The sequence below is a fragment of the Phascolarctos cinereus genome, unplaced genomic scaffold (genome assembly GCF_003287225.1).
Source record: "Phascolarctos cinereus isolate Bilbo 61053 unplaced genomic scaffold, phaCin_HiC Scaffold_4;HRSCAF=312, whole genome shotgun sequence".
NCBI classification, from domain to species: Eukaryota; Metazoa; Chordata; class Mammalia; order Diprotodontia; family Phascolarctidae; genus Phascolarctos; species Phascolarctos cinereus.
In genome coordinates this window covers 149396008-149422003 of record NW_027555847.1, presented here as the reverse complement: position 1 = coordinate 149422003, position 25996 = coordinate 149396008, and the positions used below count along the sequence as shown (strand labels likewise).

The 25996-nt window shown below is 37.8% G+C and overlaps 1 protein-coding gene across 1 annotated transcript in view; it reads right to left on the bottom strand.

The window, feature by feature from the left end:
- Window positions 1–25996, bottom strand: part of TLE4 (TLE family member 4, transcriptional corepressor) — a 159062-nt gene that overhangs the window by 75198 nt on the left and 57868 nt on the right. The window contains 2 exon segments of the mRNA XM_020995568.2: window positions 5713–5729; window positions 7108–7312. Of these exon segments, the coding sequence (XP_020851227.1) occupies window positions 5713–5729; window positions 7108–7312 (222 nt within the window).

Below are 25996 nucleotides of genomic sequence, written 5' to 3'. Positions count from 1 at the left end.
TTCCTCCCTCACTCTACTGCAAGGACCCTAAATGACAAAAAACAGGCTTTGGTCTCAAGCCATCTGATTTAGGGAGTAAGGAGGGGAGGGAGAAAAAGAAAGGAGCAACAGGGAATCTATCGTATCTACTCACACAACACTTCACTTCCTTCCCTCCTCCCTCCCAACTCCTCCACCCAGCTTGCCTCTGCCACCTCCTCCTAGAAACAAGGATAAGGAAAATTTAAGGGACATGCAATGATAGAAACTACTTGACTGAGTTTACAGAGACCTAGGTTCACTTTATATACGAGGAAAATGGTAGAAAGAATAACTAAGAAGTCCCAGAATCTTATTTTAAAAATCTAAGAATATGGGGGCAGCTAGGTGGCGCAGTGGATAGAGCACTGGCCCTGGAGTCAGGAAGAACTGTGTTCAAATCTGGCCTCAGACACATAACACACACTAGCTGTGTGACCCTGGGCAAGTCACTTAACCCCCATGCCTAGCCAAAAAAAAAAAAAACTAAGAAAAGAACCTAGACTATTAGGCTACCTCTTAAAAATGTGGATAGATGCTTCCCCAAAGCATTATTTTTCTGTTATTTTTCAATTATCTTCTAGGAAGAAAATTGCTGGAACTCTACACCTTCACCTTCCATCCCCTCCTCCCTCAAAGAAAACAATAACAGCAACAGAAGCAAACAAAATGTAGCAAAGGATTATGGGAAAACAAGCAATTTTCCTGTTAACCCAAATTAAAATTCCAACATCACTTGAAGTAGCAAGTAGATAGACTACAGGTAAATATGGACTACAGCATATACTTCAATTTGTATGTAAACAGTTTTCTTCCTGTCCTCCAGGATAAATCTAAATCTTCTAAGAGCTCAACCTGGAAAGCCAGGGAGGAAAGAAAACAATCTTTTCTTGTCTTAGTAATCTATATACAGTAAATGCAAAAATTCCTCAGAGGCAAGTTTAGCACTGGTGTCCAAAACCCTGGCTCAAGCTTTAGTTTGAGTGAAAAGTAATCACTTTTTTAAAAGCCTAAATTTTAATCATCATGAAAGATTCCAAATATTAACATTCTATATATTAACATACACACAACTGGTAGATGTCCTCCACCCAACTTTAAAAAAAAAAAAGAGGAGGATTTCAGAGAATATTAAGGTATTTTTTATATGAATGCTGTTAGCACAGTACTCAGCAAACACATCACAGGTCATATATTTCCAAAGTCACTGTACCTATCTGGGTCTCAGTTTATCTATGAAATTAGGACAGTGACTAACATCCTATGCAACCCTAAAATCCTACTTCAGAGTTTCTGTGACATTGTAATAGTTCAACCTCTGTGGCTATTCCTCATTTGTTTTTTTTTTTCTGAAATTATACAGACTTTACTTATGGAATAGATTTCCCAGCTAGATTTCTTTTATGATCCCATCTTTTATAATGCCTGCCCTGGAGTCAGGAAGACTCATCTTCCTGGTTTCAAATCTGCCCTCTGACTTAGCAGAATGACCCTGGGCAAGTCACTTAACCCTGTTTGCCTCAGTTTCCTCATCTGTATAATGAGCTGGAGAAGGAAATGGCAAGCCACTCCAGTATATTTGCCAAGATAACCCCAAATGATGTTACAAAGAGTCAGATGTGACAGAAAATGCCTGAGCAACTTCCACTTAGGAGGTAAGAATGTCTCTCGAAGGTTCTGAAGCTATTATCATGGATATATGCTTTCCCAAAGAAATTTTGTTTTCTGTTATTTCTCAATAATTGTCTAGGAGGAAAACTCCTGGACATTTCCCCACCCTCAAAATCAGCTAGATGACTTCAGTATCATTTTAGAAGCCACACTATCCAGAAGAGAGTAAAGGTAAAAGTAATTTTCATGCAGTACACATTCCACGCTGAGGGGTTATGTGCCCCTAACAATAACCGCTTGTGTCCCTGACAATAGTCTGTCTTACTGTCTTTGATGGATGCTCTTGATTTGTGTGCCTTTTTATCTCCATTCTCGGCTCTTGACTGTGTCAGCTATGAGAAAAAGTTTTATCTCATGTTCCAAAATTGTTACCAAAGTAACAAAAAACAAATGATCCTCGCTGTCTTTCAAGCATCTTTTTTGCACGAAGATATCAGAGTGACATTTCTATACCTTTGTTCAACACTACTTTGTGAGATGATCGCCTTGTAGAAACTGGGGGCTCTTGGTCCTGCCCTGTCCTCATTTCTCTAGCGCCGTGGAAAATGACAAGTGCAAAAACAGGACAGGAGGGAGGGAGAGAAGACAGCACGTACTTCCCTCATCATTTCCAAAACTATTTTTGCCTCAGCCTCTTTGGAAGGAACCTGTCCTAATCCCTACACTCTGGTAAGGACCAATGAGGTTCCATACACTCAAGGGGTAGGAATTCAGGCTCTCTGAGGTAGTTTACAGCTGTAAGAACCACAAAGTAGTTTCTTTTAATCTATTTTTTTTGGGGGGGTAGGGGCAGGGCACACACTAGGGGTCCACATGTGGCCTTCTAGGTCCTTGGATGCAGCCTTTTGACTGGGTCCAAGTTTTACAGAACAAATCCTTTTGTTAAGGGGATTTGTTCTGTGAAATTTGGATTCAGTCAAAGTGCCTCACTTAAGGACCTAGAGGGCCACATGTGTCCTTGAGGCCACAGGTTCCCCACCCCTGACCTAGCCTGATGGACAGCTTCTGTCTCAGAACAAGTGGTTAAATCCTGGTCATAAGGGGGCCCCTTCACACACAGTGACAAAGAATGGTGCAATGAACCCTTGTTCTAACTCTCTCCACCCCAAACCCTCACCCCACTGAACACTTTTGTTTCTTATAGCCCTTCAAAATTATTCCCATGCCCCCACAGTAGTGCTCCTAGAGCTAGGTTCCTGTGAGCATGCCCTATCCTGGGGATCAAACTTAAGGTGCAACACCCTTCCTGAATTCAAGGGGGCTTTAAGGACTAGGTAAGTCAAGGTAAGAAACGGGGTAGGACAGCTAGACAAAAGAGAGATTGATAAAAAGTAACTGGCCAACACACACGACCAATCATATTTGGTTTAGTAACTACATAATTTCCATAAGGAAAAAAAACCATTATAACTAGAATGCAAGTAAATTTCTTTTCTTTTTTTTTACTTCACACCACTAGGAAAAGCACCTTAATTACCTGAATTTTACAGTATGTCTACATTTACATTTTATGAGCTATTCTGAAATCTGCCCTGTTTAATAATCTGTGTCGTCAAGAAAACACTTTAAAATGTCTCTCACAATTAAACCCATCCACAACCTTATATAAATCAAAATTTTGCTACCATATCAAAATGTTACACTGGGACTATATAACATTGCCCACATCCTCATTACATGCTACACTAATTACTACCAGCAGATTCAGAATTTTCTGCACATTAGAGGCTTTTAGAGGAGCTATAAAAAATTTCAGGCACCATTAATTTAAATTTGTATTGAAATTTCCTTTTGACAGATGGCCAAAAATTACTTATTATTTAGAGTACCAGAGCTGCCTGTTTGCACATTAGAAGAGGAAAGGGAAAAATTAAAAGCAAGAAGGAAATTTATGTCACGTTCATTACCTGTTAAATGTTAAGGAGCATTATCCTGCATGAATAAATTATTTCATACAAGCACACAGACTCCAGCTGCTGGCAACTGGCACGTTCTGGCTGATAAAAACCATCTCAAGTCACACTGCAGACAATCATAAAAAGCCCCTCTTAACCAGGAGCCACTTAAGGGAGGACAGATCGATAGTACAAGTGACTAACTGCTACCCTGGGCATCACTGAAAACATTTAAGGAAATTAGCAAACTATTTCACCTTGCAAAGCTGGCAGCTAGCCCTAAATGCTGACACAATCCAACTCAGGATTTGATAACAGGGTAAAAAAAAAAATCTATTCATAACTATCATTCTGTAATAAATCAGTACAAAATCTTCATACCTTTCTTTCCTTTTTTTTCCCTTGCCTCTGGCTACCGAGATACTCACTCCCAGTCTCACCCCCAAATGATTACAGATGATTTCAAAATAGCCCCTACTCCTCTTGGAGGAAATATAAAATGTAATTGACACATAATATGTGCATTGGAGTAGAGCCATTTCTAAGGCCTACTGGGAGTGGGGTAGGATAAGAGTGGTGCTTAGTTCACTAACCTGCCTAAAGGGTATATATTTATCATATGAAAACAGGGTAGGTTTTCACTATAATTTCAGAATAATCAGACAGAAATTTTTTTTCAGGATCTTTTTTGGTTTATCCTGATTCTGTAGCTACAAATTTGATAAGCCCACCAGTATGCTGTATTTTACATATTTTGGTCAAAACTATCCAGAATCTTGGTTTTAAAATCAATGAAAAAGCATTTAGCACACGGTATCTACAATGTACTCAGAACCATTTGTTTATACAAAGACAAGAGTCTATACAACATACCATAAAAAGCTATACCTGAAGAATTCGTCACATGAACTGTGTGTCTGATGATAAATTATGACATTTAGATAGGTATGTAAATGAATATTTAAATTACAAATGTTTTTACAAGGTTAAAATTGTTTATAGTCAACTTTTTTTTTACATTGTTTGAAGACTTGGGAAAAAACTGAATTTCTTTTTCAAGAGAAAAGGGCAAGCATTAAATTGGGGTTCAAAGTGTACGTAATGGGTTGTCAGAGTAGAATATCATATTTCTCATGAAGATTGCTCTGAAACCTTAAACTGTTTCAGGGATGGAGGGAAGGAAGGCACAGAGAAGGTATGTACAAGTCAAGTGACAATATCTGTATCATGACAAATACTCAGAAAAGAAAGATTCTTTCCTCCTCGTGTTGATCTTCATCAAGTCCCAGTTTTCACATTTTGCTGACATCCTATGCTAGCTGGGTGTGTGTGTGTGTGTGTGTGTGTGTGTGTGTGTGTGGTGTGTGTGTGTGTGTATGTGTAAAAGATTTAAACAATTCTCAGAATATCCTCTTAAGATACTAAAGGGAAACATTCCCCCCAAATAAGGAAAGCCCAACATATATCTTTCCTGTTCTATGCTTTGTCTACAAAGATCCTCTTGGATTAAATGCCTCAGACTCTGCCCACAATAACTCTCTGAGAGGCAGTCATGAGGTTTTTGTATAGAAAACTTCTATAACAAAGGAGAGAATTTTTTTTCCAAATCAAACTAGTTCCCACATTATGAAAATAATGTGTATTTCCATATGTACTAATTACTTTATCATATTATTTTTATTCATTTATAGATACTCTCTAAATCAAGGGTTCTGCTATTCAACTTTCTCACTGCAAGCTAACATCATAAAAAGGGACAGAATACAGCCCTCCTGATGCAGTATATATTCCTATGTCCTATTTGACAAATTTGTCTTGATAGAGAAATGAACAAACTCACAAATCTCAGCCACCAAACCCTAAATTACTCCAATGACTCAGTTTTTTAAAAAGTATTATCAACTTCCAAAATATTCTCCAAACTTAAAAGATTCTCTCATTAAAATAAAAAAAAATTAATGAAGCTATCAAAATTACTAAGATGAGGTTTTTCCTCAAATTTATTTTAATATAGTTAAGCTAAACTCAATTCAAGGCTCTTCCTACATTGACCTCGATTTCAGCTATAACAAAAAACATTTGGGATACTGTTAAATAAATTTATTCCTCCTAGGAAATGAAGTCTTACCTTTATGGAGTCTCTGTCTATGGGCAAAATCGCATCCACCGGAACAGAGGAAATGGTGGGAAGAAGGAAAAAAAGAAACGTACTTGTTAGTTTACACAAAATCATACATTTATCACACTTGATCTCTGTTAAATAATAAATCACAGAGATGTTAACTTGCTGTGAAGTTAATAATTAATATTGCTCAACCATTTATAAAGCCTAAGTCAACCTTCCTTACTTTTTCAGAATAACTAAAATTAGATATTAGTATTACTTGATATTGCCACAAAACTTTCTACTTATAAAATGGTTCATAATCCTTCTGCTGTGACCATATCATTAAGGTAGGCAGATAAAAATTTTCAGCTTTAGAACTAGGAAACAAGCTTGGAGTGAAGAAAATCTTTTACCCAAGGTTAGCATTCACACTAAAAGACAAACATAAAAGCAACAACTCACATTTTTGTAACACTCTTAACTTTTTTCCAAAAACCTCAGTCACAACAACATCATAAGGTAAACAGTACAAGTATTATCATCCCCGTTTTATAGATGAGGAAACTAAGGCTCTGAGAGAAATGAAGTGACTCGGCCCACAAATCACACAGGTAGTAAATGTCTGTTTGAACCCAGGTCCACCTGACTTCAAGTCCAGCAATCTATCCACTAAGCCATGCTGCTTCAGGACCAAGTCCAGATAGTATGAGCTTTTGATTACAAGATACACTTTTTTTTTTTAATCAAGAGAGCCACAGTGCTAGTGAAGTAAACTCCCACAATTAGACATCTGTGGGATGTTACCAAGGAGACTTCCATCTATCTTCCTGCCATTAACTAATAAAAATGATTATAAAGCATGCTGCAAATACAAATTGCTATTAAAAATGTCTACTAATTATAGTCTATTTTCACTGAAGGTTTAAAAAAATCTAGCATAGTATAATTAATGCTTTGGTGACTTTTTTTCCATGGGGCAATGTGATGGGGGGTTCTCTGCCTGAGTTTTCATCAGTGAAGAGAACTCTATATGAGGCTTACTCCTCCAAGGCATATCAGCCACTCATGTATAAGAGGTGAATTACTGATGTAAACAACTCACTTCGTAGTTTTAAGAGTTGCCTAGGACACTAAGGGGTTAATTGACTTGCCCCAGGATCATACAACTAGTAAAACTAATAAATCATTAATATCAGATTACCATTAATTAAAAGAAAATGAATTCCTTGCCAAGGAAGGATGGATTCACTCTTTCAGAGCACAAAGGTGCCATCTTGTTAGTGTACCTCCCAACAATGGGCTATTATTTCCTTGTTTGGGATATGATCTAACTCAATAACAGAGTAAATACTGGCATGCAAAACCTATACCTAGCATCATGATAACTAAGCTTGACATTCCTACAGGATTTCTCACCTCTTTGGTGATCGTTGTCATGGTGCTTCTTTTCATCTTTAATTGGAAGATGAGACTGCCCGCCCAGTGCGCTGGAGAGAGCCAGGAGGCCAGCACTGCTACCAATTGGTGGGATGGCAGGTGGTTGAAGGCCTGATGGGTGTGGAGTGAGAGGCACCGGCAGACCATGTCCATGTGATAAATGCTGGGCCTGGAGTTGTTGCTGCTGTGAGAAATTAAACATAGATATTGAACTTGTTCCAAAAGTTGGCAAGGGCGGGGATGGGAGGGAAGAAGGGAGTTGAGAAGAAGGAGAAAAGGAACAGGCCCAAACAAAGCACCTAGGATGAAGGGGCAACTTACTGATAAAATCTCTAAAAACCCATCTGTACAAAAATTAGAGACAGAGGAAGAATAGTCAACACTATCATACATAGGTTTAGGGTGTCACACACACATGATCTTGTAGGGCATAATTAGATTTTCTTTTTAAACAGGAATTAACTGTTTATAGCAACCTAAGTTCGGAGAGATTTCTTTCACAAAGCGTTTACATTTTATACTTAAAAACAAAACCTTGGTATCATACATTTCTAATCAAAACACATACGTGAGTAACTATTAAAGCAGTTATGTTGAACAAAAAAAAAGCTGAAAATTGAGAAAATTAGTGTTAAACAGTTCTCCCAGAACCACTGCACAGCATGCAGTGAGAGTTAATTTGAAAGAGAAAACCTGAATTAACAACCCAGAAAAGGAAACTGGTTGCAGCAACCGTTTTAAGCCCTTTAAGTGTCCTCAGCGGTACTTGAGCAAATTACTAAAGAAAATCTAATGTAGCAAGGCTTGGGTCCTCCTGTAGGCTTGCTCAATAATGCTGAAATAATTGGGCACTCTGTGCACGTTTAGTGATGCTCGAATGAAAAGCGAGAGGCCTGCCCTTGTACTCGTCTCTAGCTGCTGACTCTGTGTTGTGACAGGTTTATTTGAGTGGGACTGTGATGCACGCACCAGTAACTGCGCTGACAAGAGTCTAAAGTCATTTTTACCAGTACACTGGCAATACATAGAGAAAGCCCTTGAGAGGTTCGAATTGGAGTGCTTGACCTCAACCAAGGCCGCATCAAGCTCTGCAATACTAACCATTGTGGGGTGGACGGTTTGTTGTTGCTACTGAATGGGAAAGAGGGGGACAAAAAAATAAAAGGAAGAGGTAGGAGGATGTTATGTTAAATATCTCTCTCGACATGGATCCATTCAACTTAAAAACTTACTGAACAATATTCTGTGAGCAAGTGTTTAGTAGTTTTCAGATTAACTTTTTAAGCAGGTGAAAAATCAGTTATTCCTTTTTAAAATAAGCCACTTTTCATATCTGGCATATAATAGTCAAAAAGACTCTACTATTATTTTCTCCTCCCAAACATGGCTTTATAAAATAGGTTACAAAGAACCAATTCTGGTAAGAACCTGTTCTGGTAAGAAATGTCTTTAAATGTTCTTTTTTAGATTGAGCCAAAAAGCTGAAGAGTTTTGAGAAAAATGCTTCCTTTTCTCCCTATCCACCATAAAAATCCCAAAATGCAATTCTCTCCTCACTAAGACATTTTTGTCTCTTTCCATTTTCTATTCTGTACTACTTTTGACCATAAACATCAAAGTATAACATCAATTATTTCCTCCTATGACTTCTCAGATGTTTGTTGGGTATTTGAATATAAGGCACTACAATAAAAAATTAAGGGGAACTACTTTAAAGGATACATTCACTTAAAAGAAATAAGGCAATTACCCAGATACTTAAATCCCTCATTACTCTTTTCCACCACCATTCCCCAACTTGCTTTTAGGGTAAGTAAGTGGGTATTTCAACTAACTAAATATTTAGTCCAAATTATCTATAATTGTGTCAATTATTTTATTTCATATAGAAAAGGGCTAAAAGTCTTAAGCAGCAAACAATTATATTTTCAAAATATATGTACTTCAAAATGCACTAATATAGATATTTTTCTACAGAATGAGTCCTAAAATTAAGTCTGTTATGGAACATTTCTGTCAAAACCTATCTTCAGTTGAATATCCATATGGTTGCCTTCCATTTGCTTGAAAAGTAAAAATATAGCAAAAATTCATCATATCCTCAGAGTGCTTCACATTTTTCCCATGTGTCAAGGGTAGGAAATAATCTCATCTTTCCATGCAGCTATGAACTCCTAAAAAATCTGAAAAGATATCTCTAATCTATCCAAGGCCAGGAGATATCTCCTGAGATTCACTCTTCTTCCCACCTTTCCACTTCAGAATAGTAGTCTCTGCTGGAAGGCTATCCAATAACTTGACCTGTGCATTTGGATCCTATCCCTTGCTCTTCCTACTGAATGTACCACTGCTTCATTCATTCTCTCCTCCCTTTCCCCAGTTTCCCAAACATTTATTTTATTCAAAATTTATAACTGATCTACTTTAGTAAAGACTTAAAGCAGCATTCCTGTATCCTGAAATAAAGTCCGGTTGTGCCTTTTCTACCTTCCAGCACCCTATTTCTCTCCTTTTGACCGCCAAACTTCTGGGGGAAAAAAAAACAGTCTATTCTATATCCACTGCCTATCACTCAATTCCTTCTTAATCCTCTGCAAACCCCCCCTCACTAATCAATGTATAACTATCCTATATCACAGACTACTTCCTAACTTCCAAATCTGATGACCTTTTCTCAGTCCTAAACCTCTTTTGATTTCGCTGAATCCAAACACTAACACCTTCCTTAAATAAAGAGCTCACTTCCCCAGCTTCCAAAGGCATTCTACTATTTTCAGTTCCTTCCTCTGACTGCAACATCAGTTTTCTTCCTGAAGACTTCTACCTTCAGAGAACTTTCACCTCTCTCTGATCTGCAGACCTAAGTGTAATCTCTAATCTCACATTCTCAAATGACTGATAAATATTTGCCCTTGAACGTCCTTTCATCATAATCCACAAACAGTTAACAAGCATTGCAAAATTAAAGCTAAATTATTATTATTAACAGACATTTATATAGCATTTGCTCATTTGACCCTCAAAGAATCCTTAACTAGATGTCATAGGACCTAAATTCCGGTTCAGCCAAGGATTCTGAGACCTCAAGCAAATCACTTAATCTTTCTGAGTCTCAGTTTTCTAGTCAACAAAATGAGAGGCTTAGAATAACTAGCCCATTAAGTCCTTTCTCTTGCTAGCTCTTTAATTGTATGATTCCAGAAGAGGAACTGTTATGCCCATTTTACAGATGAGGAAATTGAAGCTCTGAAATATTAAAGTACTTTGCCCATAATCCAATGCTAGAGTGTGTAAAAAGTGAGATTCCAGCTCTTACCTTCTTGACTCCAGGTCCTAGACTCTTTCAACCAAGGCTTCTCAAGGGTTCTCAAACTGAACTTATCACTCCTGCTACTCCAAAACCTAGTTTTTTGGGGTTTTTTAACCAAAGGAAGCCATGTGACAGAGTGAAAAGAGCACCATATTGGGAACCCTGTGACCTAGGTTCTACTCCCAACTCTGCTTCTAATTACCTGAATAACCAGATTCTTGATATAAAATGAAAAGATTGGCTTAGAAGTTCTCCCTCTAAGGATTCCTGCCATGCCATCCATTCTATGAGTATATTATCATTTAAATTTGAAACCCCAGGTATCACTGTTTATGCAGTGTACATATACTCCCATGGGGGTACGTATACGTTTGTGCAGAATATCAGGAGTGGGAATCTGCAGCCTCAAAGTCCCATGTGGCCCTTAAGGCTACAGGTTCCCCACCCCTGCTGCAGCAGACAGGAAGATTTGGGCCTATGATAGAAAAGGTTCCTAATGCTTAGAGGTATCCAAAAGTGGAATGGCACCTACCAAGGCAGGTTCCCCACCTTACCAGAGGTCTTTGGGCAGGGGCTGAATCATCACTTTTTGGTGATGCTATAGAAGGGGTTCCTGTACAGAGATGTTGAACTAGACAGGTAATCTTTGAATCCCTTCCCAAACTGACACTGTGAAATTCAATTTTATCGACTTAAAATTTTATTAAAGATGAATAGCTTTGAATTTTTCACCTATCATTATACTGTTTATTGACTGAGATAATAAGAGGGGTAAATGACAGAGAGCAATTATACATATGGCAGTATACTTGTGTGTGACTATTAATAAGTGTGTATTATATGTGAGTGTGTGTTTGTATATGTATGTGTGTATAAATATATTTATAGATTTGTACATGCTTAAGTACACATGCACATACATACACACACACACACACACACACACACACTCTGTCTCCTTTTCTATACTTATGCTGTTGAGTCATTTCAGTTGTGTTCAACTCTTCATAACCCCACATTTGGGGTTTTCATGGCAAAAATGCTAGAGTGGTTTTTGATTTCCTCCTCTAGCTCATTTTACAGATGAGGAAACTGAGGCAAACAGGGTTAAATGACTTACCCAGGGTCACACAGCTAGTAAGTATCTAAGGTTGCATTTGAACTCAGGACTCTAGGCCTAGTGTTCTATCCACTGCACCACCTAGCTGCCCTATACATATAAACACTCATACATACCACTATCTCACAAGATGATTTTGAAAACAGAGCTTGGCAAATCTCAGAAATCTTGTCATTTTAATAGGTTTTTGTTTTTAAAGTGTTAATTATGATATGTAGTATGAGCTGTATGTGTATGTGAGAACTAAGCCATCCCCCCAAAATCAACTATTTTGAGTATTCCCCCCAAAAAAACACTCTAGAAAATAAAGTAGATAATTATATGAAATTTAAGTTTCATGAAAAGTTTTCTATAAGAGATAGTTCAAAGTTAGTAATCCAAAACTATAGAATAAAAGTAAATTGACAGCTTTTAAGTCAGATACATTTAACATTAATAAAATAAAAAATGCTACATATTTTGTAGAAGTTACAAAGTCATGAATATCACTCGTAGACGTTTCCACCTTGCAACATACAGTGGCACATATAATATTTACAACAAATGAATGATTCCTGATAGTTCTAACAGTTGGTTGAAAGACACCTTTTGCAGAGACAACATATTGCTAATTGGCATATAAAAGCAGCTAACCATACCCAAGGCCTACTTTTTAAAAGCATTTAGAGAGATCAATTTTAAAGCATTCAAAAACAAACCCAGGAAAAAACAAACAAAAGAAAGACTTAAGAACACTGAGCAACACAATGATAAACCACAATTCCAGAGACCCTGATGAAGCACGCTACCCACTCCAAGACTGAGAGGTGACGTGTAAAATGGTACATACATTTTTGGTCCTGGTTAATGAGGACATTTGTTTTGATTGACTTTTTCTTTTGCAGTGAGGAATAATTAAAGTGCTTGATAATTAAAAGAAATTAATTTAAAAATAAAAATAACATGGACGAAGAAAACACTTCAAGAGTTTCCTGGTCAAAAGTGTTCCACTTAAGGCCTATTTTCTTGGAGCAGAATCAAATTTCTCCAAGATGTTTTACAATCAGCTGTGAATTAGAGCTGCTCACAGCTTTTCCCCATACTAATGTGAAAGCCCAAGGCCATTATCCTGATAGCCTTAACACTCTCCTCTAACCTACAGCCATTTAAAATGTTAATTATAGACCAATTAACCTTCACTGGTTTACTACTTTATCAAATCTATCCTTTATCTACAAAAATGAAATGTAAAACTTACTACATTTTATGGAGAAGAAAAGAAATGCATATAAATAGAACATAGTAACTCAAAAGGCTAATAAAACAATTTAAGATAAAACTGCCCCCTAGATAACTGTAAATAAGAAAATTGGGGAGAGGAGGGAACAGAAAGAATAGAAAGAAAGTGGAAGGGAAGAAGTCGGAGCAAAGAAGAGGCATTAAAAAAGTACAATGGAAGACATATGGACATGGTCTATTTCAATTACCAAAAAGAAAAACCAACTGAATGTTAAAGAGAAATGAGCACTTAAACAATCAGAAGGGATGGAGGTTTTGCTCTAGGAAAATTCTTATCTTGAATGACAACTTCTACTTTCAGTGTCAGACACAGGGCTGCCTAAGCCAACTGGCACAATTACCAGCCTTGTTGTTTCTTCTTCAGATGAATAATTTCATTAAACTCTGCTGCCCCAAACCACACCACGAAAACGCCATTTCTTTTTTTTTTTCCCTTATAATCTCTATGTACTATTTGGTCAGCTACATAATGTCAAAACCAACTACTAAAATATACAACAGGCACTCAGTTAAAATGATTAATCTAATACCGATAAAATAGTAGGTAATTATTTTTTGAAAGTCCAGTACAGTGAAGTTAAAAGGTGGCAAAGGTGGCAGACAGCTGGTTGGCAGCAAACCTAGTTTAAAACCTGTCACTGGATTGGCTTTTAACTTACTAAGAATTATTTCCTTGAAGTTGTTTCAAGTTTGAGGAAAAAAGCAAGAAGATATTATAAAAAATGTCTTGTGAGATGCTGGATTTCCATCACCAAGAAATGTCAATGTGTGGTGCACTGGAGGCAACCATTGGATCCAGAGGACCCAAGTTCAAATGATGACTCTGATATTTATTACCTGTGTGACCTCTGGTCATTTGCTTAACTTCCCTATAAGTTTTTTTTTTAACTATAACATATTCATTTGAGGGACTGAACTCCATGACCTTTAGAGGTCTAAATCTAGAAGCCTATGAAGAAATGGAGGAAACTGAAGCCTATTAGAGTTGAAATGGAATTGACGTGGCCTACCAAATGCCACCCAGCTATCCTTTCACAATGGCAACAAAGGTAAAGAAAACACAAACACATCCAAATAAGAGTACAGTTTTTTAGAGGTTCAGAAAATACGGTAAAAAAATAATAATAATTCTGCCAATTCAGAATCTTTAGTAGTAAGAACTGGAAAACTCGAAATTTACCTTTGCCATATATAATACAAATATATATACACCCACATATAAAGGGTTTCCCAAGTAAACATTTAAATTAAATCTGAAGAGCTTATTTATCCTACTTAGCACATTTTAAAGGACTCTGACACCTTAATTTTGTTGTGAGAATAAGTACTGCTAATTATAAACAATTTATATTTACAAATAATCACTTTGATGACCAGATAATGGGTTTTTTAAAAAATCCTATGCAGACTTGTAAGGGGGAAAGTATGGTCAATTATTCTATTTTCACTTTCAGTAACTTCCATTATAAAGAAATTCAACATACTTAATTTTGAACAATATGATTAATTTCAGGCAGATCTTAGCCAAGTTCCCTACAACCAATCATTCAATTAATCAACCTTTATTAAACACCTACTATGTGTCAGGCACTATACTAAGTGCTGCAAATACAAAAAGAAGCAAAAGACAGTCACTGTCCTTAGGAATCTGATGGAGGAGACAACATGCAACCAATTATGTACAAAGCAAGCTGTTCAGGATAAACAGGAAATAATTAACAGAGGGAAGGCACTGGAAAGGGGTTGGAGAAGGCTTCCCTTGTAAAATAATGGAGGTTTAGAGGAGAGTTAAAGAAAGCAAGGGAGGTCACTAGGCCAAGTGGAACATTCCAGGTACAGGAGACAGAGAAAATGCCATGAGTTAGGAAATGAAGTATGTTGTTCATTGAACTGCTTTTACTGAAGGTCAATGTCACTGTACTGAAGAGTATGCATAAGGAATAAGGCATCAGAAGACAGGAATGCCAAACACAGCATTCTGTATTTAATTCTTGAGGCAAGGGGTGGGGGAATAGGGGGAGACATGATCCCTTGGACCTGCCCTTTATTTAGTGGCTGAAGCGATAATGGATTGGAGCCGGGAGGGGACCTGAGGCTGACCTCAAGCAAGCTATTGTAATAATCCAGGTGTAGTGCTGAAGGTCTGCACCAGAGCGGTGATAGCGCCAAAGAGAAAAGAGATGTTTCAAAGATGAAAACTACAGGCCTTGGCAACAGAGTGAACACAAGAGGTAAGAGATGGCAAGGAGTCCAGGATGACTCCTAGGTTGTGAGCCTGAAGGCCTTGGAAGATGGTGTTTCCCTCTACAATAATATGGAAGGGAAGAGGGGAAGGGGGGGTTTAAGGGAGAAGGAGAAATGAGCTCCACTTTGGACATATTGAGCTTAAGATGTCTACTGGATATCTAATTCAAGCCACCTGAAAAGTAGATGGAGATACGAGCCACTCCAGAAGAGCCTTGTGCCTAAAATATGCCAGTTCCATCCATCCCCCGCTCCCACTTCCAGTTATGGAATAATGACAGTACCAACTCTGTCATTGTTCATAGATAGGACATATCGATCTATTTTGTTATGGCCCCATTACCATTCCCCGAACTTTCCAGACCACAGTTGCCCTTCCCAGGCCACCACTTTCCTATGGGTGATGTCTCCCCCATTAGAATGCAGACTCTTGAGTACAGTGACTGCCTTTGACCTCCAGGGCTTGGACCAGTTTTTGGCACATAGTGACCATTTAATAATGCTTTTTTTAATTAAAAAAAAAACTTTCAGTGGCTCCTTCTACCTATCAAATATAATGCAAATTCCTTAGCCTAACACTGAAGGACATCTACAGCCAGGCTCCAAATTACCTTTTCCACAGTTTCAAGCCAAACTCCTTACCTTACCAATCATGCCCCATCACATTCCACACATTCTATGGAGTATATGTATACTCAGTAGGGAACAAGCATTTAAGTTCAAAAGGTACCTTCTGTAAAACACCTTTTTCTTGGTTCACACTGCTAGTACCTTCCCCTCAGAGACTATCTCATCCCATAACTTGTCCCCTCCTAGTTATTTACATATCATCTTCTCCATTAGAAGGTAAGCTCCCTGAAGGACAGAGCAGAAATTTTTGTACTTTGCTCCTCACACCTCTTAAGTCTGTGGTAGAATGTTATAGCCTGTCCAAGTGAACAATTTAAGTGTGTTATCTATACAGTTCAGAACACAGATCCAAGTCCTCAGCTTTGGAAGTTGGGGTTGTATAGAAACTAAACCGCAGTGGGGTATAAGAGGTTTGTGCCTTAGACAGAGATTAGGCCACAGATACTTCTAGGGTCTACTCTTGACTTTCTGTAACTCTATGAATGAACGGCACTTCCACTAGAAATGACATGTTAACAATTACTTCGAATTACTATCTATACAGTAAGGGGGGAAAAATATCTTCCCCAAATGAATGTGACCTCCCTCAAGAATACAGCTTGTTTCTTTTTTCGTTTGTTTTTATATCCTAAGCACCTGGCACTTACTAATATGATTACTAAATACCTGTCGATAGCCTTAACTTAATACGACTGCTTTTTTTTTATCAGAACCCTCAATTCACACTTTTCACAAATTCTGATTGGCTTTGTCCCTTTGGTCTTAGAGCTAAAAGAGACCTTAGAGGTCATCTACCCTAAATGCACCATTTTCACAGATTCACAATCTCAGAGTTGGCAGACCTCAGAGACTGCCTGGTCCAATTCATGTATTTTTATGTCTCTCTCTCTCTCTCTAGTCAGTTGTTAAATAAATGACCATCTAACCTTTTTGCTCCTGTAACGGGGAACCCACTCATTACCTCATGAGAAGCAGCCTACGCTTTAGCTATTAGAAAATTTTTTCTAATATTGATCTGAAATCTGTCACTTTTAAATTTCTATCTGTTAATTACCAGTTATTTCTCAGTTCTACCCTCTGTGGCACAGTAAAATATATCTAACTCCTCATTCCACCACATGTCCATGAAGATAGCTATTACTGCCTTCTCAAAGTCTTCCCTGGTATACACTAAACATTCCCAGTTCTCCAACCTATTCTTTTATAGCATGGCTTCTCATCATCTTGGTTGCCCCCTCCTGTAGTCTCACTACAGTGTGCCAATGTCCTTCCTAAAATACAATGTCTAGAATTAAAGATAACATTCTAGATTTGGTCTTACCAAAGAGAGTAAAGTATGACTCTTATCTCTCTCGTTAAGGGTACTATGCCTCTATTAATGTAGTTTAGGAAAGAAAGCATTAGCTTTTTTGGTTAATATCTACTGCTATTAATTCATACTGAGTTTTTAATTTATTAAAAACCAGATCTTTTCCCATAAAATCTGGTATCAAGTCTTTCTCCTCCTTCTATACCTGTACATTAAGTTACTTTTAGAATCAGAGTGTAGATGTATCGTTAAGTGATTCAGCCTGTCACCTGGACCTTTTAACATCTTTTTGGATCCTGATATCCAACATGTTAACTATCTCTTCCAAAAATTTGATAAACATGCCATTTGTGCCTTTATCCAAACGGCTGACAAAAAAATAGCATAGGCCATGGACAGATCCCTGCAGCAATCCACAAGACTTTCCCTCTGGATGACACTGATGCCCTCTTGATTACTCTTGAGTTAAATCATCCAAATCCACCTAAATATTCTAACATTGAGCCCATATATACATATATACATATGTATCTTGCCAACAATGACAGGATAAGAAACTCTGTCAAATGCTAAAAATCCAGATATACTAAGTCCATCGCATTCATTTTATCTACTATTCTAGAAACACTGTGGAAAAAAGGAAATATTAGCTAATCAAAATCAGGTCATATCAAGTTAACTATCTCTAAATACTTTCAAACCATTTTAAAAATAAAATGTTCTAGAATACTGGGAGAAATTAACATTAGGGTCATGATCTATAGATTACACCTTCTTCCTTTAACAAAAACAAAAGACATTTATCCATTGTCCTTCTCATGGCATTATCACCATTATCTACAATTTTTAAAATATCAATTTCTTGTGAACCATTTTGTTCTATTCTTAAAACTCAAAGGATTATTCTCCATGAGAGAAAACAGAATAAAGATAAGACAAGTGGTTCTACCTTCTCTCCAATGTCTATCTTCCCATCCCGGGGCTCTATCCCTTCTTTAAAATTCTTCTTCTCCACCCAACACAAGAAGTTTTTGACCCTAAGCATGTTACTGGTCTTAGCTTATTCTGAGACTTATAAATCCTGACTCTATTATCACAAGAGTATCCCATACTTTTGTATATATCTTTAATTGCCTGCCCTTGCTTCCATCTTCTATATATGTCTTTTTTAAAAAACTCAGTTGGTCAGTGAGTTCCCCTCTGCACTCACACTGGTCTTTTTAGACAGCTTACCCTTTTCATACATACTAAAATCATTTGTCTTTTAGACTTTCATTCTTGACAGTTTGCCATATTCTTCAATTAACTTCCCTATAGAATTTTAGGACATGGCAACAGTGGGAAAAGCCCTGGATTTGCAGTGAAAGGACCCGTGTTCAAATCTTGCCACCTACCTATGCAACCCTGGGCAAATCATTTACTATCTTTGGGCCTCAGTTTCTCTACCTGTGAAGTGAGGGGGTTGGAGTAACTGACGGCTAAGACCCCAGCTAGCTTTTCATCTATAATCCGATGAACTCCCTCAGGTCCATTCTCCCTAAGGCTCAGAGATGTGGGCTGCTATGGTAGAAAGCACCAAAGAAGAAATAAGGACTCAGGAGACATGCCACGGATTAGCTCTATCACTTTCGTATTTTCACCTCTCTGGGCTGCAGCGTCCTCATCTGCAGAACAATATTTGAACAGGTTATTTCCAAAGTACTTTGTAGCTCAAACCTTGAGTTAAGTAAGCTATTTCCCAAAGTCAAATGGCTGGTGTTAGAACTAGGACTCGGGCCCCCGACACCAACTCTACTGTGCTTCTCACTATACACTACATTGCGTTTCTGAATTAATAACAGTTTATTCTAAATGTGAAGTGGTACAAGCTCATTTATGAAGTTCAGGTTTAATTCCGTTTTTTCCAGGGTATTTTCCACCATGCTATTATCAGTTTTTCAAACACCGGATGGGTCAATCTATTATTATCCGAAACAAATCCGCAAGTAATCACAACTTAGAACTGTATAAGGCTTTATGGTTTACAAAGCATTTTATATAATTTCATTTGGTCCTCCCAATAGCCCTGTGAAGTAGGTAGTGTATAACAATGAGTCACATTTATGCAGTACTTTAAAGTTTATAAAATGCTTTCCTAGTTTATCTATTACTATTCCAATTTTACATATGAATAAAGCTAAGGGTCACAAATATAGATATTGTTGGACATGGTCTATAAAGTGTTCATCCAAATGCATGAAATCTTTGTAATGGATACTCTATACCCATTTAGTCTTTCTTGTGTGAATGGACAAGCCAAAATCCTTTATGAGACCAGAGACCTCTTCAATACAGATGTTCAGATGGACAATGGGCTAAGCCCAGGGTTGATACAGACAGCTGCATAGATTGGCTCCAGGAAACTGCAAAGCTCTTTTACTGACCTCCTAAGCTTCCCACACAAGCAAAGATCCATCATTTAAATACTAACAGTTTGCTGAGACTGCAACATATATCAATGAGTAACTATGAAAAATAATGAGAGTAAAGGAACTTATGGTAAGAAAAGAAGTTGCACTGGTCACATGGCATGAATAAAGGATGGAAGGTAAATGGAAGGAAGCCTGAGTATTTCTATTTGTAACAGTGGGGAAAAAGTAAAGAAGGCCTCTAACATACTGGGCAAACGTTTCTATGGTGAACTTCTGGGAGAACATGGGCAAAAGCCACATACATTAGGCAGGCATGGACGAGTTGTAACCTGCACTGTTGGAGTGAACTCCTGAATCAATATAACTACAGATTATTTGGGTATTTAAGTAAATTAAGGGTCAGAAAGGTTAAGAGACTTTAGTACAGTCACTTAGCTACTAAATCATAGCTCCTGGTCTTGGGTACACAGCTCCTAATGTTCTTTTCTCTAGGGTATGAAGTAGTATGCTCAGTTGGAAAAAAGCATTGACTCTGAGTCAGATAACCTGGGATCAAATTATCTCGTGACTTTGAGTAAGACACTTAACCTCCCTGGGCCTCAGTGAACTCATCTGTATAATGGAGGAGAAAGGTGGACTAGATGGTCTCTGATGTCCCTTCCAGTTCAATATCTGCGATCCTATGATCGATCAGTCAATCTAGCTGAAAGGTGCACTGCTAAGCATTCAGTTTATCCCTTCAGACAAGAGGGATGCCGTGACCAATCTGGCAGCAATGAAGAGGATGGACTGGAGAAGAGAGAGAGGGGAGAGACTGACAGCTGAGGGCATATTGTAACAGTCCAGGGGAGAAGTGATTACTCCTATTTCTGTATAGCCTTGCTTATTAATCACCCAGAACTTACAGTGCAGCACTTAAAAACACAGCATCACATTTTTGCTCCGACAGCCTAGTTCTTCTTGGTGACTATGCCACTAAAAGCCAAGGAGTACAAACCAGGAACCAGGTAGCTTTTGTTTCATCTTAATGTAGTTGTCATCCATCAGACAAAGTAGGAAGGTAATACCTGGGACAAGGGTATCATAAAAGGTTATAAATAAGAGCAGCGTTTCTCAAAGGGTTGCCTTGCAAAGGGTCCAAGGACATCAACATCCTTCCAGTCACCCAAGTTTCCACCTCAAAATCTGCCCTAACTCCTCCCTTTCCCTTAGCCTTATAGCACCCTCATTTAACAATTAGAAAACTGAAGGCCAGTAAAGAAAACAGATTTGCCCAAGGTTACATAGACTACCACCTCAGTTTAGGCCCACATCACCTCTTACCTGGACTAATACAATAGTCTTTGCTTCTAGTCTCCCCAGCTGCCAAACTGGTAATTCAAAAGTACAGCTCTGCTCATGGCATACCCCTGATTAAGAAGTCTCACTGCCTCTAGGATAAAATATTGTGAACTTATAGTCTTAACAATCTTGCTCCAGCCTCTCTCTCCAAGTCAATCACATAGTACTCCCCAATGCATCCTCTATTCTCCTGCCAAAGATCACCTTTCCTACTTCAACCTCTAGCACTATGGGGTGTGTGTGTGTGTGTGTGTGTGTGTGTGTGAGATGTGTGTCTCCTATATTTACTTACCTGTGAACACTGTATATCTTTAAAGTAGAATATAAGCTTCTTGACAGAAGACACTATCTCACTTTTGTATTTATATCCCCTAAAGCCTCAACCATACTTGGCCTAGTCACTGTAGGTACCTGATAAATACTTAGTGACTGACTGACTGATTTGAACTATGTCTCTACCTCTTTATAAAGATTTTGGCATGTAATTTTCAATCACCTTCATGTTCATCTCAAGGCTTGTACTCAGGAGACCTCCAAGTCAAACAACCAAATGTTCCAGGACATTCTTTTCTTTCTGGCCTTTGGGCACATGATGAAAACAACTCCTTTAATGGTCTCACAGGTGAGTCTATGTGCCATTCTTCTATTCTGTCTCCTGTTCGTATTTCTGGCTAAAACATTCCAAATTATATGGTTCACTATCTACAGTAACATTATCAACTTATTGATAGACTATTTAACAACTCAGCCCCCTACAGCTCTTTTCTCGCTATGGTCACTGTTGAAAAACAGAAGTGGACTGCACCACTATGAGGTCCATTTTGTGTTTTGGTCATTTTGTTTGGTGGGCTGCCATGACCTGGTAAGGAGCCTCTTTGTACTTGGCTAGACCAGTTCTTGGCAGACATAATTGGTCCCTGAGATCATACCTGAAGTCTCCGCAGATTCTGCCAGACCTTGAACTGGTATGGCCCTAGGTCACTTCTACAACACTATGAGACATCAAAGTAGAATTTTTGTGGAGGCACTTCCAAATAAATACTAAAAGACTGAAAAGTAGTACATAAAATCATTTAAGAGGAATGATCTTACTGCCAACTATTAAGGTTCAATCTTTTCACAAGAAACCATTATTTAACTCCTTACTTTTAAAAGCTTCCCAAACCAGTGCCCCTGCAGAGTTTTAAAGGGACCACAAAAGCTAAAGTTACAAAGCTTCAAAAAGAGGTTTGGTAGTTACATGCATCAAATGGGTCTATACAGAGTGAGCCACTGTAATTCCTATAGTCTCTAGACTACAATCCTGCCCTTCTAGCCTTTTAAAAGCTGACCTACATTTATGGCAGAACACAGCAGGAAGACTGAAGAACCCCTGGCTGGTGACATTGTCTTTAGTAACACAGGCCAACCCTAATGCATTTTCTCGAAGTCACATAATTTTTTTGGCACAAATATGAAGCTAAGAGAACCACTGGGGTGATAGTTTTTCCCATCGGAACAAAGTCATAAACAGGTGATGAAGTTATAGCAAAATTTTGTTAAATCATGGTAGAATTTGGCTTGGTAGAATTTGTTGACAAAGGATAGGGCAGTATCATGTGAGTATCTGCTTATACTAAATGGGAAGATCATAAGAGAATCGAGGGAAGAGAAAGAGAAAAATGAAGGAAAAAATACACGAAATAAAAGAAAGATATTAAAAGCAAAATGTCAACTTACAAAAGCAGAGGAATATTAAAGATCGCGAAGTTAAATCCAATAAAATGTGCCTTTGGACTCCATCCCCAATAGTGCCCTCTCAGGTGCCTCCCAGGACACCTGCTGCTGTAGTCTTCCCCTCCCCTGCTTCTCTTCCACATCCAGGCTTTAGGGACCCAGGGACCTCATGGTAACTCCATTTCTCTTCAAGGAACATTGGAAGATCAGGAACCACCTCCCTCCTTCCCCCAATAAAATTTCTTGTCTGTCAAAAACACAAAATAAAATGCGCCTTTGACTCACCGGGGTCAAGTTCTATCTAAGGCTTCCTACAAAGTACTCACATTTGCTCATTTTAATGTGGTATGGTGTTAACACAATATAGAGCAGGGTAATATCTCTCTCTTCATCTTAATAAGTGTAGTAAAAACTAGAAACCAGACTCTTGTATGTCTTAACAAGTTCCACAGGCCACACTAGTGATGTCAGATGCATTTACCTGAATACATTAAAAAACAGTTGTCGTGAAGCAATTAGTGAAGGGCCGTGCCCAGTGCCCTGAACTCTGTACAGCACCGTCATAATGCATACGTGACTGTTCTTCAGCCAACTAGCTTAACATTACTTGCCACCAAACAGAATAGCAACATTCCATGCCACCATGAACAGCAAATTTAATTATGAAAGAATACACTGGAAAGGCCTCTTCGAGAGGCCTTCTTTTAGAAATTAAGTCTTAAATTTTAAAATAAACACCGCTGACCACAATCACCTTTACACAGCCCTCTCCCTACTGAGGGTTATGGGAGGATCTACAAATAGAAAGCGGAAGGAAAAAAGTTACTTAAATGTAGTCATTACCAAAAGTGTCACTTCTGCATGACAGAAATGGGATTAAAATCATAGCCTTTTATGGCCTCATCAAATTTTAGCTGAATGATTTGATTTTAAATAAAATATTCAATAAATATAGCCTCTTACTCCAGGGAAAGTGAACTCAACTTTTTTTTTTAATTTAAAAAAATGGATAACTGGCAAATATCAATATAAGATCCCAGATAAAAAGGAAAGACCTGTAGGTCTGTGCAATATGGCTATAAAAACTGCGTGTACTTAGCACAATCAGAGCTTTATAACACTTTTAAGTTGGCAGTATATACAAATCAATTCTACACAAAACAATTAGCATATACCTTTAAGCCAACCTCTCTCCCCTCCCACCAAAGCAATCTGTGTACAATATACAGCAGGTGGCCAATCTGTTTTATAGCCTTTAAGCTCCAAGCACACTCTGGTAAAGAGAGTTTGTGTTCTGTTGTGGCTGTATTTTTTTTTTTAAATCAAGCAGAGTTAAGGATAATCGCTTGTGGTATACATAAGTCAGAGTGCATTGATGAGTGTGTACTATACATTTCTGATGTTTAAAAATACGAACACTTAAAGTACATCTACTAATTATATCGATCGTATAGAAAGAAAAGGCCTACGAGTTAGTGAAAATAATTCTGAAAAAAAATTCACTTTAAAAAAGTATTCTTTTTTTTTTTTCAAGGCAAATTGCCCAACAGAATAAATCTACATTAAAGGTCCCTCCTAGATGAATTGAGTTCCCTGGTGTCACACAAGCAGTGAAAATTTACACTGGTACTCATGGGCAGGAACTTGGGACCAGTAGTGCCAAAGGGATAAAATAAAAGCCAATATACCAAAGCAAAGATTCAGTTAGAATTTCTGCGAATCTATCCATAATATTTTTCTGGGAATCTACAAAAGCATAAATATGATTACACCTTGGGGATGATGTGGGGGAGGCTGGGGAGGTGCCTCAGGTAAACTTAAAGGGGAAAGGAGGAGTTGTTTGTACTTTGCTGTTTTTTTGGCCCCACCCTTGCCAGGAAAATTAGTCTTCTGGCTGACTGTTCACTGTAAAAAAAAAAATAAAGCAAGTGAAAAAGGAAAGAAAATCTGCAAAATGGAACAAATCCCTGGAAAACCCCAAATGGCAATTTTAAAAGCTAGCATGATGAAGGGGGTACCTTAGCTTGAAAGTTCCTTGTCACAATGCAAAAAGACCCCCTTGTCCTGAATGTCACTGCCTTTTGCCAGAGTAGACTGTTTTTATTTATTTCTTTTAAAAGGAAGGAGAAGACAACAAACACGATAAAAAAAAATTAACTGAGGATATTGTCTCTTTTTTCCCTCTTACTCAAACCTCTAGGATGGTAAAGGCAAAGTCATTTAAATCATTTCCTTAGTAATACAAGTAATATTTAAATAGATTTAATAGTGCTGCTCCAAACCAATGAATTATGAGTTTAAAACCTATTAAAATGTAATGTTTTTTTCCTGAGCTGAGGGGAGAGAGATTTAAATCCACTGAATTTTAATATTTCAGCTTGAGCTGCAGGAGGTAGAGAAAGTCCAAATGAACTATTCCATCAGCACCATTCAAGCATGAACATTTTAATCAGTTTTACTTCCTTGGAGTTCTCTAACACAGTTTACGCTGTCATTCTGAAAGCACTTAACACAGAGAGTGTGAAAAACCACCAAGGCTTGTTATTGCCTTCACAATTGATGGCAAATAATTTTGCAGACTTCCTATCATTAAAATGTCACTGCTAAAAATTGAGGTTCAGCATTTCTTGTGCTAAACTGCATTTCCCTTGAACACCATCACATACCTGTTCTTAAGAGTTGGGTTTCTTTCTCTTTTTGGGGGGGAGAGCATATTTTTCCCTCCTCTCAGAGGTAAATGGGCAAAAAAAGCCCCAAAAGAAACCCACATTTTTCTCTACCATAAGTCAAACATTTTCCTTGTCAATGTCCATGCTAAAGTAACATGGCTTTTAAAACGGTAGATCTTTTGGTGAAATTCTTATGAGGTTTTGAGCTGTCTCTCATATTAGGCAAAACCATATTCATAGCAGCATGTGTTGATCATATAGTGTAATGGATTAAAAAAAACATTTTAAGATAGTCAGATGACTCAATTTAATAATACAGGAAATGAAAACATCATTCCTAATTAGATCATATTACTGATTTAAAACTACAATTTGTGTGTTGTTCCAACAGAGCGATCTTGCAGAGACTCTAATTTAAAAACACAGTAGCTAGTAGGACACAGGGCAGACCAAGCCAGATGTATATACGTTCTCTACCCCAACATGAAAAACATAAGGGGTGGGGGCGACCATCATTGTACAAGTAGAATTAGGCCAATTCAAAATAAAGCACAAAATTTTAGTCATTGCAAACAAATCTTAAGAGATATTTCCTGGGTTGCTTTTTTTTTTCTTATAAGTAAAAGCTACATGATATTTGGCTTGTTTCAATCTATCAACAGTTTTAAACTGAACACGACCTGTGAAAGAAATCATTATAACTAGTGTCTCGTTCCATTAAACACAACTAGCGTATTGTCAAGAGGACAAGCAGTCTCTCCAGGTTCCAGGCTCACTCCAGCATTCGGCATTTAAACTGCATGGATCACTGACTGGGTTCATTTACCAATGAAGGTAGAA